Raw genomic sequence first — 15,000 nt, 5'->3', positions numbered from 1 at the left:
AACGCCCCATGTGCTGAGCAGAGTAAAACTACGAGCACGTGCAGTGGTGTATGCATTGACCGCAATAGACTACCGCTGACCCTGTGATGGCCAGAACACCCTGTAATCATGTCCAAAACAGTAACGCAACACAGGGAAACAGAACTCCAACAGACCTCGTCATTCACACTATGAATGCCAACGCTACACCATGTACTGAGAATACTAGCCGTTTAGTCGTTAAGTAAAATAAGTTACATATAACCCAATGTAAATTTTGCAATAAATTTTCTCTTTCATTTTCATTTCCCCTACTTGTAAGGTCACTCACAGATTATGCAAATAATGAACATTGTAACAGGGAATACCATGTGACTTGTTGACTGGTGAGGACAGACAATGGGCGATTTCACCTGAGGAACCTGCCAATCATATTGCTGCAACTGTTGAGATGTGCTCAACAAAGATTTTTTGTATGTATTGCCAAATGTACTTTTCTTTCAATTCAATTCCATTTTATTCACAGTGTTCAACCTATTGACACGTCAAATGCCCTAGGATGCTGGACTCCATGCAGTTCACAAGTAAAATTGTGTGGCGTTACCCAGACAGAGTAAAATCTGTTAAGGAGGCTCAAAGGGGTTTCAACACTTAGGAGACACTCTCTTTAGATCGAATGATGCTACAACACTGTATCATGTAACGGCAATGCTATGGTACCAGAAACAATGGAATGGGCCTACACGTACACCACACAAGAGAAAAACTCTGACACAGGTGGGAGTTGAATCGTCAACCCCCAGATTAGATCATTGTTGCTTTACAAACATGGCTTTACAGTGAGGTGACAACAGGCTGTGTAGGTACATGTACTGAAGATTTTCACATTTGCTAAAACTAAATGTGTATAATTTACGGGATAAGGTAACTGGAGGCTAGGCAATAATTACGGTTTAGAAATTTTCTACCTACAAAAAACATTTAGTTAAACCAGGTAATTTTGTAGTGATGACAAATTCAAATGAAATCCTCCACTTGGCCATGTCAAGCTAACAAAGATGTGGTCTTAAATACATGTAGGCACAAAACATGCCCCCTTTCCTGCTGGGGCTAAACCTCCAAATGTGTCCAACCATCTCTTTCTGCTTTTTGACAGATAACTGTGCAGTGATAGATGAAATTCAGATGATCAGAGATGATGAACGAGGCTGGGCGTGGACAAGGGCTCTTTTGGGTCTGTATGTTTTACCTTCAGCTTTTTGGATCACCTTTAGCCTTAAATCATGAAGGTGATCTCTGTTGAAAATAAAGCTTCCTTGGTTCCAACTGCTTTACAACTGTAGTTGCCCATGTGATTGCAATGACCACTCAGATATCAAAAATGATTATTTCCCAAACAGGTCTGCCCTGTCCAGAAATTCATATTTGTGGTGAACATTCAGCAGTTGATGTTGTTCAAAGATTAATAGCCTCTTGCAATGATGAAATGGAGGTAAAAATACCAAGTAGTCAGTCAGAGAAATACGAATCCACCGGGAAGAGGAGCCTCTCAGCTGGGAGATTGCAGAGGTTCTTCTCCCACCAAGAATGGATTCACCCCTACAATAATAATAATAATAATAATAATAATAATAATAATAATAATAATAATTAGTATATACTCACTCAGTGATCTTGGTGTTTCAAGCAATCTGATTGGTTCACTATCTCTGAGTAATTGAGCATTATTCACTCCCTACAGAGTGAATAATGCTTGATCCAAACAAAACAAAATGGCCGGCGTAAACTTACCAGCATTTGTGAATCGGAAAATTATATTGAGAATACAAGATGATGCTGTGCTACGGAAGACAAAGAAGGCCACAAAATTTGGCCTGAAAGTTTTCAAAGGTAAGAGAAGAGTTCATACTTTTGCCAACCAGTGTTTGACTTCGTTTTTCCAGATAATTATTCCTGAAAATTAAACAATCTTTACACCAACAATTTGTTTCACTCGGAGTAATTCTCTCTTGTAGGGCTGGTCGCCCACCAAAACGAATTTCTTAGTGAAATCGAGGAATTAAAAAATGTTTAAGAAAGTTCCACATGGTTGCAAGGAAACAAGACGGGTCATTTTACAACAAACTAATGCTCACCTCAATTAGAGCCACCATTTCATGTGGATCCTTTACCAACTGCACTTTCAATTTCCATTTCAAATGAACCTCAAAATCTTTGATCGAACGGTGAAAATGTTTTAACAAGCAAACTTTCGATTTAGATTGCTGATTTAAATGGTGCTAAATGACTATTTTGCTGTTTGTGACAAGGATTTTAACGGAGGTTATTTAGATTTGCTATGTTTGAAGCTTCTGTAAACACTTTCGCGCATGCTTTGTGCCACTTGCACGTTTTCCACGCATGAATTGAGATGCCAATGAAATCGACTTTGGATGGTTTTTTCTGCATTTGTTGTTGAGATCACTTCACGAGTGTATACTAAAACAATTATTCTTTTCAATCTCGGTGAAAAGTGGCAGAATATTTACCTCGCCGCTTTGCAGCTCGGTAAATATTCTACCACTATTCACCTCGATTTCAAAGAATAATTGTTAATTATTCACCGAAGGCAAGGTGAATATATCGGTAAATAAAAACCAGAGACAAAGTTGTGGTTTAATTTACTCCCCGATATTCGACAATCCTGAAGTGAATAGTTGTTTTGGTATAATTACATTGGTGATTATTTGAAAAAAAAGTAGGCATTTAATTTTCTTTAATTTTTTCGTCTGTTGTCCCGACAAAACAGCTTGCAGCCATTTTAGAAAAAAAAAATGCTTAGGTGATTATCATGCAATAATCACCTCAAGTGCAACCAATCAGTGCAGAGAAGTTTCATTAATCACCTACATGTATGTAATTATACTAATTATTCTTATTTCTCTGCCCAAAAGCTTGCAAGTTAGAGACATAGATGTACATGTAATTATTACAGTCAACTGCTCTTCAGCTGACTGATAATAATGATTTACGTTCAGATAAAAGCATCATTCTGATTTGCTTTCATAAACACATTTATTGTCAAAAAACAGTGTGCTTAAGTCGTATTAAAATTTTTTTATTGATAGGTCTGTCATTACGAAAGACTCTCTCCTCTAGAAGTCAAGCAGCATCGTAGTCTTGGTAACAAACAATTATTATTTAATTTTAAAAAAATGTTAATAACAATAATAATAATAATAATAATAATAATAATGGACAACCTTTTTGGAAAAAGCGCTTTGGTGATTATCGTTTAATAACCGCCTCTAAAAGTGCAACCCATCAGTGCAGAGAATTTTCAATAATTACCCATACAATTATACTAATTATTATTATAAAAGTCATCTGTCTTACTGTGAAAACCCTTGGGGAGGCTTATTTAATTCTGGGGCTCATTGGGGGGGGGGGGGGGGAGGGGCGGAGGGGTGGGGGCTTGTTAGAGAGATAGAGAGAGAGAGAGAGAGAGTCAAAATACCAGCATTTATTGAATCCTGGACCACTTTGCTAGACAGTGAGTGCTCTTACCACAGACTCAACTGTGCATGCCTTCAGCTTGTCACAAATGCCGACAGACAAAAGTGTTGTTGAATTCAAGGCGGTAGCATAATAACAGTTAGCATGCTTGACTTTACTGCTCTAGTCCAATGATTATCGTATGTTTTATGATAAAGATGTCTTTATTAGTTACATGTAGTTGTCATTATTATCCTTTTTTCATTATATTTTTATCTTTTCTTTCCCTTTCTTCCTCCTCACAGGTGGAAAGCTTCAAGGTGTGAAGCCTGGGGATTGTGTTGTTTCATTCTCTCAACAAGAGTTGTATCGTTTAAGGAGAGAGATAGAAAAGAAGAGCAGAACGAAATGCGCCATCATTTATGGTGGTCTTCCTCCAGGTTAGACTTAAAAGTGTGTTGACTGGACAGCTTTCATCCGATTCATTATCTATAAATTCATTCCACCTCAGGGTTGTTAGAAGGTTTTGTATTATGCCTCACTCAAATCTGATTGATTATTGTCTGAGACGCTCTCTGTAAGAGTATGGCATTCAGTATCCAGTTCATTCAATAACAGTCATGTGACTGTTGCTTTAATTGCAGCCACTAAGGTAGAGCAAGCAAGCAAGTTTAATGATCCAGAGGACGACTGCTCTGTGTTGGTAGCATCGGATGCAATTGGAATGGGACTCAATTTGTAAGTGACAGATGAAAAATATTTTAATGTAAAACTATACAGTCTTTCTACTGCTAACTTGAAAATAAGAAGAAAAAAAAGAGAAAAAACAAATAAAGTTTTGTACTCCTCTACTCTTAACTTGTAACCCTTCCTATTTTCAGTGGCCAACTCAAACGCATCTGCTGCTTTCGCCACTGTGAATCCAAATATATTACATGTAACTACCTTATACTCTCTTCTATTTTTCTTTTTGCAATGCATCTGTAACCCCTGGAGTATAGAATACAATATCAATAAAGTGTGCGGTTTAAAGGCTAAAATTAATATGTCAATTACAGCAAGCTTACTTCCTGAGATAATTATATATTGTATTTCTGATCTTATTTTTCTATCACCCCTCAGTAAAAAAAAATTGAACTAAAAATAATACAAAAAAGATGGTATCCTCTTAAAGAAAAGAACAAAAAGATCAGAAATAAAAATAACCAACTACTTTAACCTTTTGGATTCAGATGAAATACTACTCATTTTGTTACAGTGTTTGTTATTCAATTTTCTCGGCAAGCTTTTAATCATAAGTTTGTCTGCCATTGGTTCATTTCTAATATTTCCCCATTGTCCCTTTCCTTCATGCTTTTTTTTTTTTATTGTGCCCATATAATGGTGATCGAACTCTCCTTTGTTAATTCTAAGTGCTTCATCTGTCTTTAGAAGCTCTTGACCTGGAATCAAGGTCATGTGCTGTCTGCTCTCATTTACAGTGGTAATTCACAGCCGTGATGGCAGTTTTGATCTGGTCAGTGTAAAATGCAGACTGCAGACCGGGGGTAAAATGCAGACTGAGGTTATAATGTAACTGTTGAATATGCCCAAACCCTTTAGAAATGCTACTAATTAAGCCTAAACAATTATTGTTTTAGGCCTAATTAGGCCTAAGGTTAGCATTTCTAATGGGTTTGGGCTTTTTCAACAGTTACATTATAACCTCAGTCTCCATTTTACCCCTGGTCTGCAGTCTGCATTTTACACTGACCGGTTTTGACCTCAAACGTTTGGGTGTAGCAGACGGAGGTCTCCAGTAGAGTTTGTTCAAAGATGCCTTTGTTTTCTCGTTGTTATATTTGTTAATCTTCTCAGGAACATTAAGCGGATTGTGTTCAGTAAACTTTCAAAGTATGATGGTCATGATGTAGTGCTGCTGACTCCTTCTCAAGCTAAACAGATTGCTGGTCGAGCTGGAAGATATGGCTCCAATTATCCCAATGGCGAAGCTTTAACGTAAGAACCTCATGCTTCGTCAGTTTAGTCTTAAACCTTCACTTTCTCAGACTATCTGTCTACAAAATCTCCTTCTATTTAAGGTTCAAAAAAGAAGATTCAAAGCTTCTACACTCCCTGATAACTGCTCCAACAGAAGATGTTAAGGTAAAATATTCTTCGCAATTTTAAGACTGTAGCTTCCTGGTATTTTTTTCTTCCTTTCATTTTTTAACTATTGTTATCAGTCTCTGTAAAAAAGTAATGTATTCTTCAAGCAAAACTTTTTAACATTTTTGTTTTCGTATTTTGTAAGTTACCGTCGTAGGTTTTAGATTAGGGAGCTTTAGCAACGACAACGGCGACGGCAACGAGAACGTCTCAAATTTGCATATTTAGTGGGCAAAAGCAATAGCTTTGCACGCCCTGCACGTGCGTTTTTCATTTTTGTCCATTTCTTTGCCGTCGTCAGCAAAGCAACAACGTGAAATTACCAAGTTTGAAGTGTTATGGAGAACGTCAGCACCTGGAGATAAATTTTCATTTTTCTCCCCTAAATTAAGCGCCGCTCGTAACGGTTTCATTCCTGAGGGACTGAAACACCTTTGTCATATTAAAAGGCTTGGAATAGTCGCGAAGTGATCGCAATAACGTGAATTTATGTTTTTACATGACGTTCTCGTTGCCGTTCCCGTCGTCGTTGCTAAAGCTCCCTATTGTTTTTAAGTAGGTCCATATCGCCTTTCATAGTTGTCTTACTAACTGAACTATATCATCAAATATAGTACAGTATGCATGATCTTTATAGTGGCAATACTAGGAGCACCTTTTATTCCACTCTCGTGTACATCCTGCTCCTTAGGTGCAATATAATTTTTTGGAGCCTTGTAAATTTTTGGGGCCACAAATACAGAACAATGTTTTTTGCTAGGAGCTAAATCGAAAACCTGCATGATTTATTTAGTTCACTAGTCTCAAACATTTAATGTATTAAAATTGTAATTATGATTACTTTATCTATGTATCTGTTTGTTTCCAACTTTAAATTGTACATTAACTATGAACTGAGCAAATACAATTATATTCTATTGCTTTGATTGCACACGTTGTGATGGAGAGATTCAAATTTGACAGTTAAAATGAAGACTGTAATCATTTGCTTCTGTTTTGTCAAGTGTTTCAAGAGCTGTTATAATCTTTTTATTTTTATTTTGTTAGGCAGCAGGGCTAGCGCCAACAATGGAGCAGATTGAGATGCTTTCCCAACAGTTGCCTGATGCGAGTCTTGTCAAACTTTATGTAAGTCTTCTATTAGGATAGTGACCTCGTTTTCTCTTGGCACTTAAGTCACGCGAGCCTTAAAATCTCTGTAAAGTTCCTTGCGAAATACGTATTAAAACAAAGATGCCCTCGCTGGTTTTCGGGAGAAACGACGATAGCGACGGCAACAACAACGCCACAGAAAAAGATTATATCGTTGACTCAGTGTCGAAAGTAATTACGTGATTGCAATTGCTACCCTTTGTGATTTGTTTAAAAATCTCGCGCCAGTTCTAAGACTATCAACCAATGAAAAGGAAAACCAAAAGCAATCGCGACTTGCACGCGCGCTTTTTCCCGCGCTTTGAGCAAGTTGCATATAATTGCTACGAATACGATTTGGTTCATTGCGCTGTTTGCACCTGCTATGATTGTGTGATTGGTCGAAGTAATTGCTTTCTGATTGTTTTACGACACTCAATTGAAAACAGCTCTAATAGGCAAGAAAGACTGACAAGTGTCTTTGATTTTTGGCAAATCGCAAATTTCAGCCTGATCTATGCCAGGGGCGTTTTTCACCAGTTAATTAGAGAGCTTACCGTTTGCTTAAAGGGGCTAGGTCACGCTATTTTAGGTAATTTTGTTTCATTTTGTTAATTATGAGCTCTAAACGTCAAATTGGCAGAGCGAGAGTCTTTCATTTGCAAAATCACGGCCACATAACAACTGAGAATGATTTTCCAGCTTTGTAAATGACATTTTGATATAGACTGATATAAATTTGAAAAAAGGTGGGCCGACGTTTTTCAAATTTACCCAAATTCAATCCATTTCAATCCTCTCCAGTTTTGTCCATCCATGTCCCTTCTTGGCTTCCTTGTGTTTTGTTAGAGATCTTCTATAGTTTTGAACCGTTATTTTGATATTTTAGTTAATTCTATGACCATTCGATCAGTGCTGAAATTGCCTAAAATTGTGTGACCTAGCCCCTTTAATCTCTCTGAATGAAGTGAACAAATGAGCGCAACAAATTGACCTGACTGAGTGGTTTCATGGCTCAGTTGGTAGAGCATTGCACCGGCATCGCAGAGGTCATGGGTTTGAATCCCGTTGGAGACACCTGAATTTCGGGTGATTTTAGGAGACAATTGCTTAAAACACTATTCCTTTACGCCAAGTAACGGGAGAAACATATCATTCCCTCGAGTACTCGTTTAGAATTTCACGCCAAACAATTCTTCTCGCAACACGTCGCCTTAACTTGCAACACTAACAGAGGACCAAAACCCTGCGAGGGCAATGAAGTACAAACCAATACGAATGTCATTATGTCTCAAATATTTTTCTTTCACAGGACGTTTTTGAAAGCGTGGCGCAGCTGGACGGTGCGAACTATTTCATGTGTGATTTGGAGTTTAAGAAGGTTGGCCTGTTTGTTTTAGTTCTTCAAGTTATCCTTTTTGTCATTGAGTTAAAAAAAAGTAAAAAAAAAGACAGATAAGTTCCCACACCTCTTTCCTCTGGAGGTGTTGGAATGTTTATTGATAAAACGCTGTGCTAAAGTCATGGAAAGAGCCTCTCACGAGGCCTTCCATTCCCTATGGATTGAAATCTTCTTTGTAGAGCTTCACTGAGAGCAGGAGTCGAAGAGAATTTATTTAACAATGTTTGTTTATCGTTTTGCTTTCTTCAGAAAATAGCCCACAAAATACGCGGCCTCCCGCTTTCCGTAACAGACCAGTACATATTTAGCACGGCGCCCATCAGCACCAAGACAATCGATTTAGCTCCAAAGGTAGGACATTGAAGTTAAAGCCCAATTTTACGAGAATTGCATGATTCAATGCCTGTTCTGCAAAGCAGTCCACATGCATACAAAAGAAAGCTTTTAGAAAAGCCATTTGTTCAGATCAGAAAGAAACGAACTACTTTTTTAGTTTTTAGTGAGAAAAGAAAGCGTGTGAAAATACGTTCGGGTTTGGAGAAAAAAACCTCAAAAACTTTCTCCAGGGTTCGTGCTACTCCTTGAAGTCCTTGAAAAGCCCTGGAATTTAATTTTGGACTTCAAGGGCGCTTGAAAAGCCCTTGAGAAGAAGCATTTTGTGGAAAACTGCTTGAAAACTCCTTGAAGTTTTGCTTGGGTGAAAATTGTTGAGATTGCATCATGCTAAGTTAAAGAGACATTTCAAAAATTGAGCCCAAAATTGACTATTAGGGAAACATTAAAACCAAAAATTAAAATTTTCAGAAGCTATCAGGCTTAAGAGTTAACCCTATCAAAACAGAAGGAATGTGGATTGGCTCCTCGAGACAAAATAAAACCAAACCACTCGGTATCAAATGGCCAGACGAACCAATCAAAGCGCTTGGCGTATATTACTCCTACGATCCAAAATTGCTTCACGAAAAAAGTTTTATTGAAAAAGTAGACAGCATTAAGAAACTTGTTAACATCTGGTCTTCAAGAGGTCTTTCCATCTATGGGAAGGTGACCGTTATAAAATCTCTAATTATTCCTAAGTTTGTTTACATTGCGTCACTTCTACCCACCCCTAAGGATGCTATTAAAGAATTAAACCAGCTGTTATTTAAATTTCTATGGAAAGGTGTGGATAAAACAACTCGCTTGTCTGTAATAAATGAATATGAAAAAGTCCTTAGAGACAATGATTAAATCCTTAAGACTGGCGTGGTTAAAAAGAATATTCAGTGTAAACGATGGTGCGTGGAGAGATTATATACGTCATCAGCTTAAGCGTTTCGGAGGTCTTTTCTTATTTCACTGTAACTACAATGTAAAAGATCATCCTATTCCCTCGCAGTTTTATGCTGAGATGCTCCAATGGTGGGCAGAATTTCGAGACGAGTTTTCCACAGAAAAGGATTGGCAGGGAATAATATGGAATAATAAGATGTTCCCATAAACAATGCACCTGTATTTGATAAGACATATTTCGAGTCTGGTATTATTTGCGTAAATGACCTACTTTTTGATTTGAATAACTTAATCTCGTATAATATAATTTCTGAGCGTGTTGGTAAAGTTAACTTTTTAACTTGGGCAGGTCTTCGCCATGCTATACCTTCTCATTTAAAAATGAGTAATTACACTTTTATGACAAGTCCCCCTACATTAGCGATTAATGACAAGGTTTTTAATGTCTTAAAAAAGAGGTCAAAGGATTATTACTCGTTGTTACTGAGCAAAAAAGCACAATTTCCTAGCAGGGGACTAACTCTAAAACATGAATTTGACCTAACCGGTGACGAACTACAGAAAGCATATATTCTATCACATTCTGTTTGCTGTGAACCATATATTAGAGCCTTTCAGTACAAGGTCCTTAACTCTGTATTATATACTAATACCAAATTATACAAGATAGGATTTGCCACAGACGACAACTGTCCCTTTTGTAAGTCTCATCCCGAAACCCTCAGCCGCTTCTTTTTCGACTGTTTATACTCGCACACTTTTTGGAAAGAGTTTGAACTTTATTTTCATTCTATCTCAAAAGAACCTGTTTCCCTTACTTTAAAAGATGTCATAATAGGTATTGTAGATTCAAAACGCCCCTTGCTAAACTATTTGTTACTGATAGCTAAGTTATACCTGTGGGACTGCAGAAGGACAAGCATGCTACCAGAAATAATTGGCCTAAAGCATAAGATTAAAAATAAGTTTGAAATTGAAAAATACGTTAATATTAAAAATAATACCTTAGATAAATTTAAACGTAAATGGACAATTAACTGTAATTTGTTGCTTAATAGATAATATTTCTTTCTTGTAGGAATCATATTGTGTCATGGTTTAGGAAGTGATTGTAATTTGATTAGTGGGATTGTAATGTGATTAAGTATTGCGTAATTAAATGAAGAAGGAAACACTATGTAATTAATTAAGGTATGTATTGTGTTTATTATTAGTAATTTGATCGCTTACGTATTGTCTGTTATAAGTAATTTGTTATTAGTCTGTTATTGCTAATAAAAAAAAATAAGGAGAAATGTAGACTCGGAAAAATATCCGAGTCCCAGATGGGATTTGAACCCACGACCCTCCGTGATCTAGTCGGATGCTCTAACCACTGAGCTACTGGAGACTCTATGGTGAGCAAGGGTCAATTTGTGGGTCTCGACTGGAACCGCATCGCGCGGCTACACAGCCAAGTATTGACTAGCATATTTGAAACTCACTAACAACATTGCGCTGTCACATTAATGCATATCAAAATGCAGCCAACCAGCCAAATTGACCCTTGCTCACCATAGAGTCTCCAGTAGCTCAGTGGTTAGAGCATCCGACTAGATCACGGAGGGTCGTGGGTTCAAATCCCATCTGGGACTCGGATATTTTTCCTAGTCTACATTTCTCCTTACATTGAATATCATTGTTGTTGTTTCATCCTTAAAAAAAATAAAATAAAATAAAATAAAATAAAATAAAAATATATATATACATATATGTAAATATAAAAAAAATAAAATAAAATAAATAATTAAAATGCCCATGCGTGCGCTTAACTTGCAGGATGTGGTAAGGAATATCAAGGTAGGCTTTTTCAGCAAAGAAAACACTGAAAAAATGCACAAAGCTATTGTTTTTCCCCACTAAATATTCAAACTTGTGACGTTCTCGCTGCAGTCGCCGTTATCGTTCCTTAAGTGCCCTAATACAGACTGTAGAGAGGAGCTGGTAAGGAAATGTGATCTTTCCATTCCCAAAATAAATTTCGCAGTTGGATGCGTTGAAAAGTGGTGGAAGTGAACTTGTAAACTGCCTTATAATTTTCAAGACTGCAAACGGTCTTACGAACGTCTTCCAATTGCATTTAGGTCATACATGTAGTGAAGTTAACAGTACTGACTAAATCTCTCTCTTTGTTTCAGTTCGCTTTTAATGTGTGTCACGAAATCGCATTAACGTCGTCGAAGTTAAAAAAGTTAATCAAGTGGCCTCCAAAGTCACCCAAATCCCTTGCAGAACTGCAGAAATTGGAAGCGGTACATGAGGGACTAGACCTGTATCTTTGGCTCAGGTGCGAAGACAGTGCATACACCTCTTCTTTTTCATTGCTACCATGGATTTCATTAGAATAATGTTTCTAATCTCTTCTCTTCCAAACTTGAGATTTCTAAGTATTCATTAAGGGTGATAATACGTAACCAGTCCGAGGTTATTTGAAATAACCAAACAAGATTAAAATGAACAAACAACTGTTAAATTTTCGGTGGGCTCTTTCTCACCCTCTCATTGGTGAGGTGTTCATTTATTATTAGATTTTGCATCGTTCATCAGTGCTATAGAAAGAGCGTTGTTCCGAAGTTTTGAACCAACTTTTGCGTATGGTTGTCTTGGTGGCAAGTAGTTTCGACTGCGAGCAGTCACTTTGTTCTCCTACCTTAGCCGATCGCCGGCGTTGTTCTCACATTTCCCAACTGCGTAAATCAATCTCCATGTGTACATGCGTTTTGAGACTTGTCTCGAAAAAAACCATGTTGGACGATAAGAAATTCATTTGTCAATAATGACTCAGGTATACTCGGAAACCACACAGCGACTTCCGGAGACGTTCCGATAACAACTTCGGATGCTCTGCTACTTAGCTTTAGTTTAAGAGTTGTTGGAGCGTTGGCCATTGAACTGGCCTCGTGTACTTGGACGGCCCTAGACTCTGGAGCAAGCTTTCAAGTAAAGACAGATCGGCTGCCACTCTCTGGCATTTTAAGACAATAATACGTAAACGTGGTCTTAGTAGCATCATAGAAGGATGCAATGGGTGTTACTTATGTAATTCATGATCAGTTTATTAATTTTAATTGTAGGAAAGGAACTTTATTTAAGTGTCTAGTCGTTCTAGCGCTGGAGTACTAATTGGGGACACTGTAAACTGGAATTAACAATGAAGGCAAATGAAGGCAAATATAAGTTTTTGAGGAGAGGGGAAACCAGAGTACCCGGAGAAAACCTCTCGGTGCAGAGTAGAGAATCAATTAACTCAACCCACATATGACGCCGAGTCTTCGAATCGAACCCGGGCCACATTGGTGGGAGGCGAGTGCTTTCACCACTGCGCCATCCCTGCACCCCTGTATTCTTTAGATGCATGGTAACGTATTTGTCTTTGTATTGTTTCTATTTAGTTAGAGATTTTAGTTAGGTGTCCCCTATTAGACGTTAATAAAGTCATTATTATTATTATTATTATCATTACTACTACGGAGATTTCGAAATGTGATGTTCTTGCAATGGTTGTAGAGGAGATGGTGAATTTTTAGTTCGGTTCAGGAATGAGGTTGATTAGTTATCAATTATGACGTGCTCTGGCTTGGTTGGCCACTTAGTGGTTTCTGAATAAGGTTTATGACAAATACCTCTGACTAACCGAGTTCGAGGGCGGTACTGTAAATTACGGCCCGGGTTTTTCCCCTTAGATTTATGGCCCAAGCGCGAAGCTCGCGGGCCATAAATCTAAGGTGAAAAACATGGGTCTGTAATTAGCTCTTATTAACCGAGCAGAAGGTCTGTATGGGAGAATCTTGACCGAGATCGTGAGTACAGACCGAACGCAGTGAGGTCTGTACACACGACCGAGGTCAAGATTCTCCCATACAGACTGACTAAGCTCGGTTAATAAGATGTTTATTATATGGCAAACAAGAACAATTTAATTCGTTTAATGTAACAGGTTTGTACTAACTGACATTTTGCTTGCGAACGGCGATGAGTGGCGATGAGCTGAACTTAATTCTGTCAAAGTTTGCTCGTCATCCTCTCTTTCGTCATCATGCTGTTTGGCACTTCCGTAAATAAATATTGGTAGAAGAAAATACTCATTATTTTTGCACTTTAGTTTGCATCTTTTCACCGCAAAACATTACCGGTCTAGGTGCCGGAAAATCTAGACCGCGGTTTTAGCCAATCAAATTCGTGAATTTTGTAGTTCCCAGTCCTCGTGAGGCAGAGCCATATAATAATTTACAATACGAACCGAGAAAGCGAGGTTATTGTAAGTTATTTTTTATGTATCTGTGGTAATCAGCCGTGCGGGAAAGGAAACTATTTGAAGTCAAGCACAATGTTCAACGGCCATGAAAAACGATAAACCTTTTTGCCTTTGTAGAATACTTTCTTGCAAGATTCAAACAGTTTTACATGTTTAAGCAACAGAAAAGACATGAAAAACTTGCTAGAGAATGTTTTTCACAATGACTGCAAAAATTCTCGTGCGCTCATAAGCGGACAGACGCATAAATTTATAATTTATGCGATAATGACTCGATATTGCTCGCGTCAGATTGAAGTTTCTCGCTTTTGTCTCGCTTTCTTCTCGTGTTTTGACTTAATTTTGACCCTTTTTCCTTTTTGTTATTATAAAAAACAAATTGATGTCAGTTTTTCATGCGTCTGTCCTGTTATTGTAGTCTGCAGATCCAATCGGCTATCGCCTCGTGAATCCACAGCCACTTTGACAATGTTATGACGCAATTCATGATCAATAACAGGACAGACGCATGAAAAACTGACATCAATTTGTTAATTATCGAAATTTCAAATTGAGCGGGCCGTACTGTAGAATACGGCCCGCTAATTTAGCCAATGTTGATTCTTTCTTCTCAGCTACCGTTTTCCTGACATATTTGTGGATGTGGAGCAGATCTGCCACATGCAGCAACGTGTAGAGGGTATCATAGGTGAAGTAGTGTCATTAGACACGCTAAGGAATCTGACAGATCGACGTGTGCGTCGTGAATCGAAGACGATCAAAACCGCCTATACAACAGGAAAACAGCCCCGCCACAGAGCGCGCCTTAGAAATGACTTGAAGTGGCTCAGACGACATAATTATTTGATTTGGTGAGTACAGGAAATAATAGGACTGCTTTGAGTGTATTTTTGTAGCAAATAAATAGCGTGTTAAATTATAAGTGAACTGAAGTACACTGTGGCAAGAATGTCTGCCTTCTACCTTAAAGCCTAGTTTTCATATGTCGGGAAAATCTCAGACGATCGGGGATTTCGCAGTTTCCCGACCATCCCAGATTTTGCCGACTAATGAAAACCATAAATCTTAGACATCCCCGATAATCTGGAATGGTCGGGGACGAATCGGGAAAACAGAAAGCGTTCAGTTCTATTTTCCCGACGCGTCCCAGATTTTTGCGATCGTCGGCGATCATTCCCGACAAATGAAAACTCAAATTTGTACTTTCAGGGACGTCGGCGATGGTTCTTAGCTCGTTACCAATCCTCTAAAACATGTTTCAATTTTTGGCGCACTTTCCATTTTCCGCCAAAGTCACTAT

The 15,000-nt window shown here is 38.0% G+C and overlaps 1 protein-coding gene and 2 non-coding genes across 7 annotated transcripts in view; 2 read left to right on the top strand and 1 right to left on the bottom strand.

The window, feature by feature from the left end:
* The window catches only part of LOC138043823 (ATP-dependent RNA helicase SUPV3L1, mitochondrial-like), a 29,440-nt gene that overhangs the window by 11,394 nt on the left and 3,046 nt on the right, over positions 1–15,000 (top strand). For 4 of the 5 annotated variants that reach the window (XM_068890300.1, XM_068890298.1, XM_068890303.1 and 1 more), the window contains 13 exons: positions 341–452; positions 1,136–1,213; positions 1,380–1,471; positions 3,087–3,141; positions 3,759–3,893; positions 4,098–4,191; positions 5,311–5,451; positions 5,535–5,598; positions 6,649–6,729; positions 8,045–8,113; positions 8,384–8,485; positions 11,584–11,732; positions 14,315–14,551. In XM_068890300.1, coding sequence (XP_068746401.1) covers positions 341–452; positions 1,136–1,213; positions 1,380–1,471; positions 3,087–3,141; positions 3,759–3,893; positions 4,098–4,191; positions 5,311–5,451; positions 5,535–5,598; positions 6,649–6,729; positions 8,045–8,113; positions 8,384–8,485; positions 11,584–11,732; positions 14,315–14,551 — 1,409 coding nt within the window. The remainder of the gene's footprint in view (positions 1–340; positions 453–1,135; positions 1,214–1,379; positions 1,472–3,086; positions 3,142–3,758; positions 3,894–4,097; positions 4,192–5,310; positions 5,452–5,534; positions 5,599–6,648; positions 6,730–8,044; positions 8,114–8,383; positions 8,486–11,583; positions 11,733–14,314; positions 14,552–15,000) is intronic. The other variant, XM_068890299.1, reaches the window with a different exon arrangement.
* Positions 10,724–10,797, bottom strand: Trnas-aga (transfer RNA serine (anticodon AGA)). Its single transcript has one exon. It is a non-coding gene; the product is annotated as a tRNA-Ser (tRNA).
* Positions 10,967–11,040, top strand: Trnas-aga (transfer RNA serine (anticodon AGA)). The gene has a single exon. It is a non-coding gene; the product is annotated as a tRNA-Ser (tRNA).

Source organism: Montipora capricornis, chromosome 3, assembly GCF_036669925.1.
Source record: "Montipora capricornis isolate CH-2021 chromosome 3, ASM3666992v2, whole genome shotgun sequence".
NCBI classification, from domain to species: domain Eukaryota; kingdom Metazoa; phylum Cnidaria; class Anthozoa; order Scleractinia; family Acroporidae; genus Montipora; species Montipora capricornis.
The sequence above is the reverse complement of the archived record's forward strand: the minus strand, read 5'-3'. Positions and strand labels throughout refer to the sequence as shown.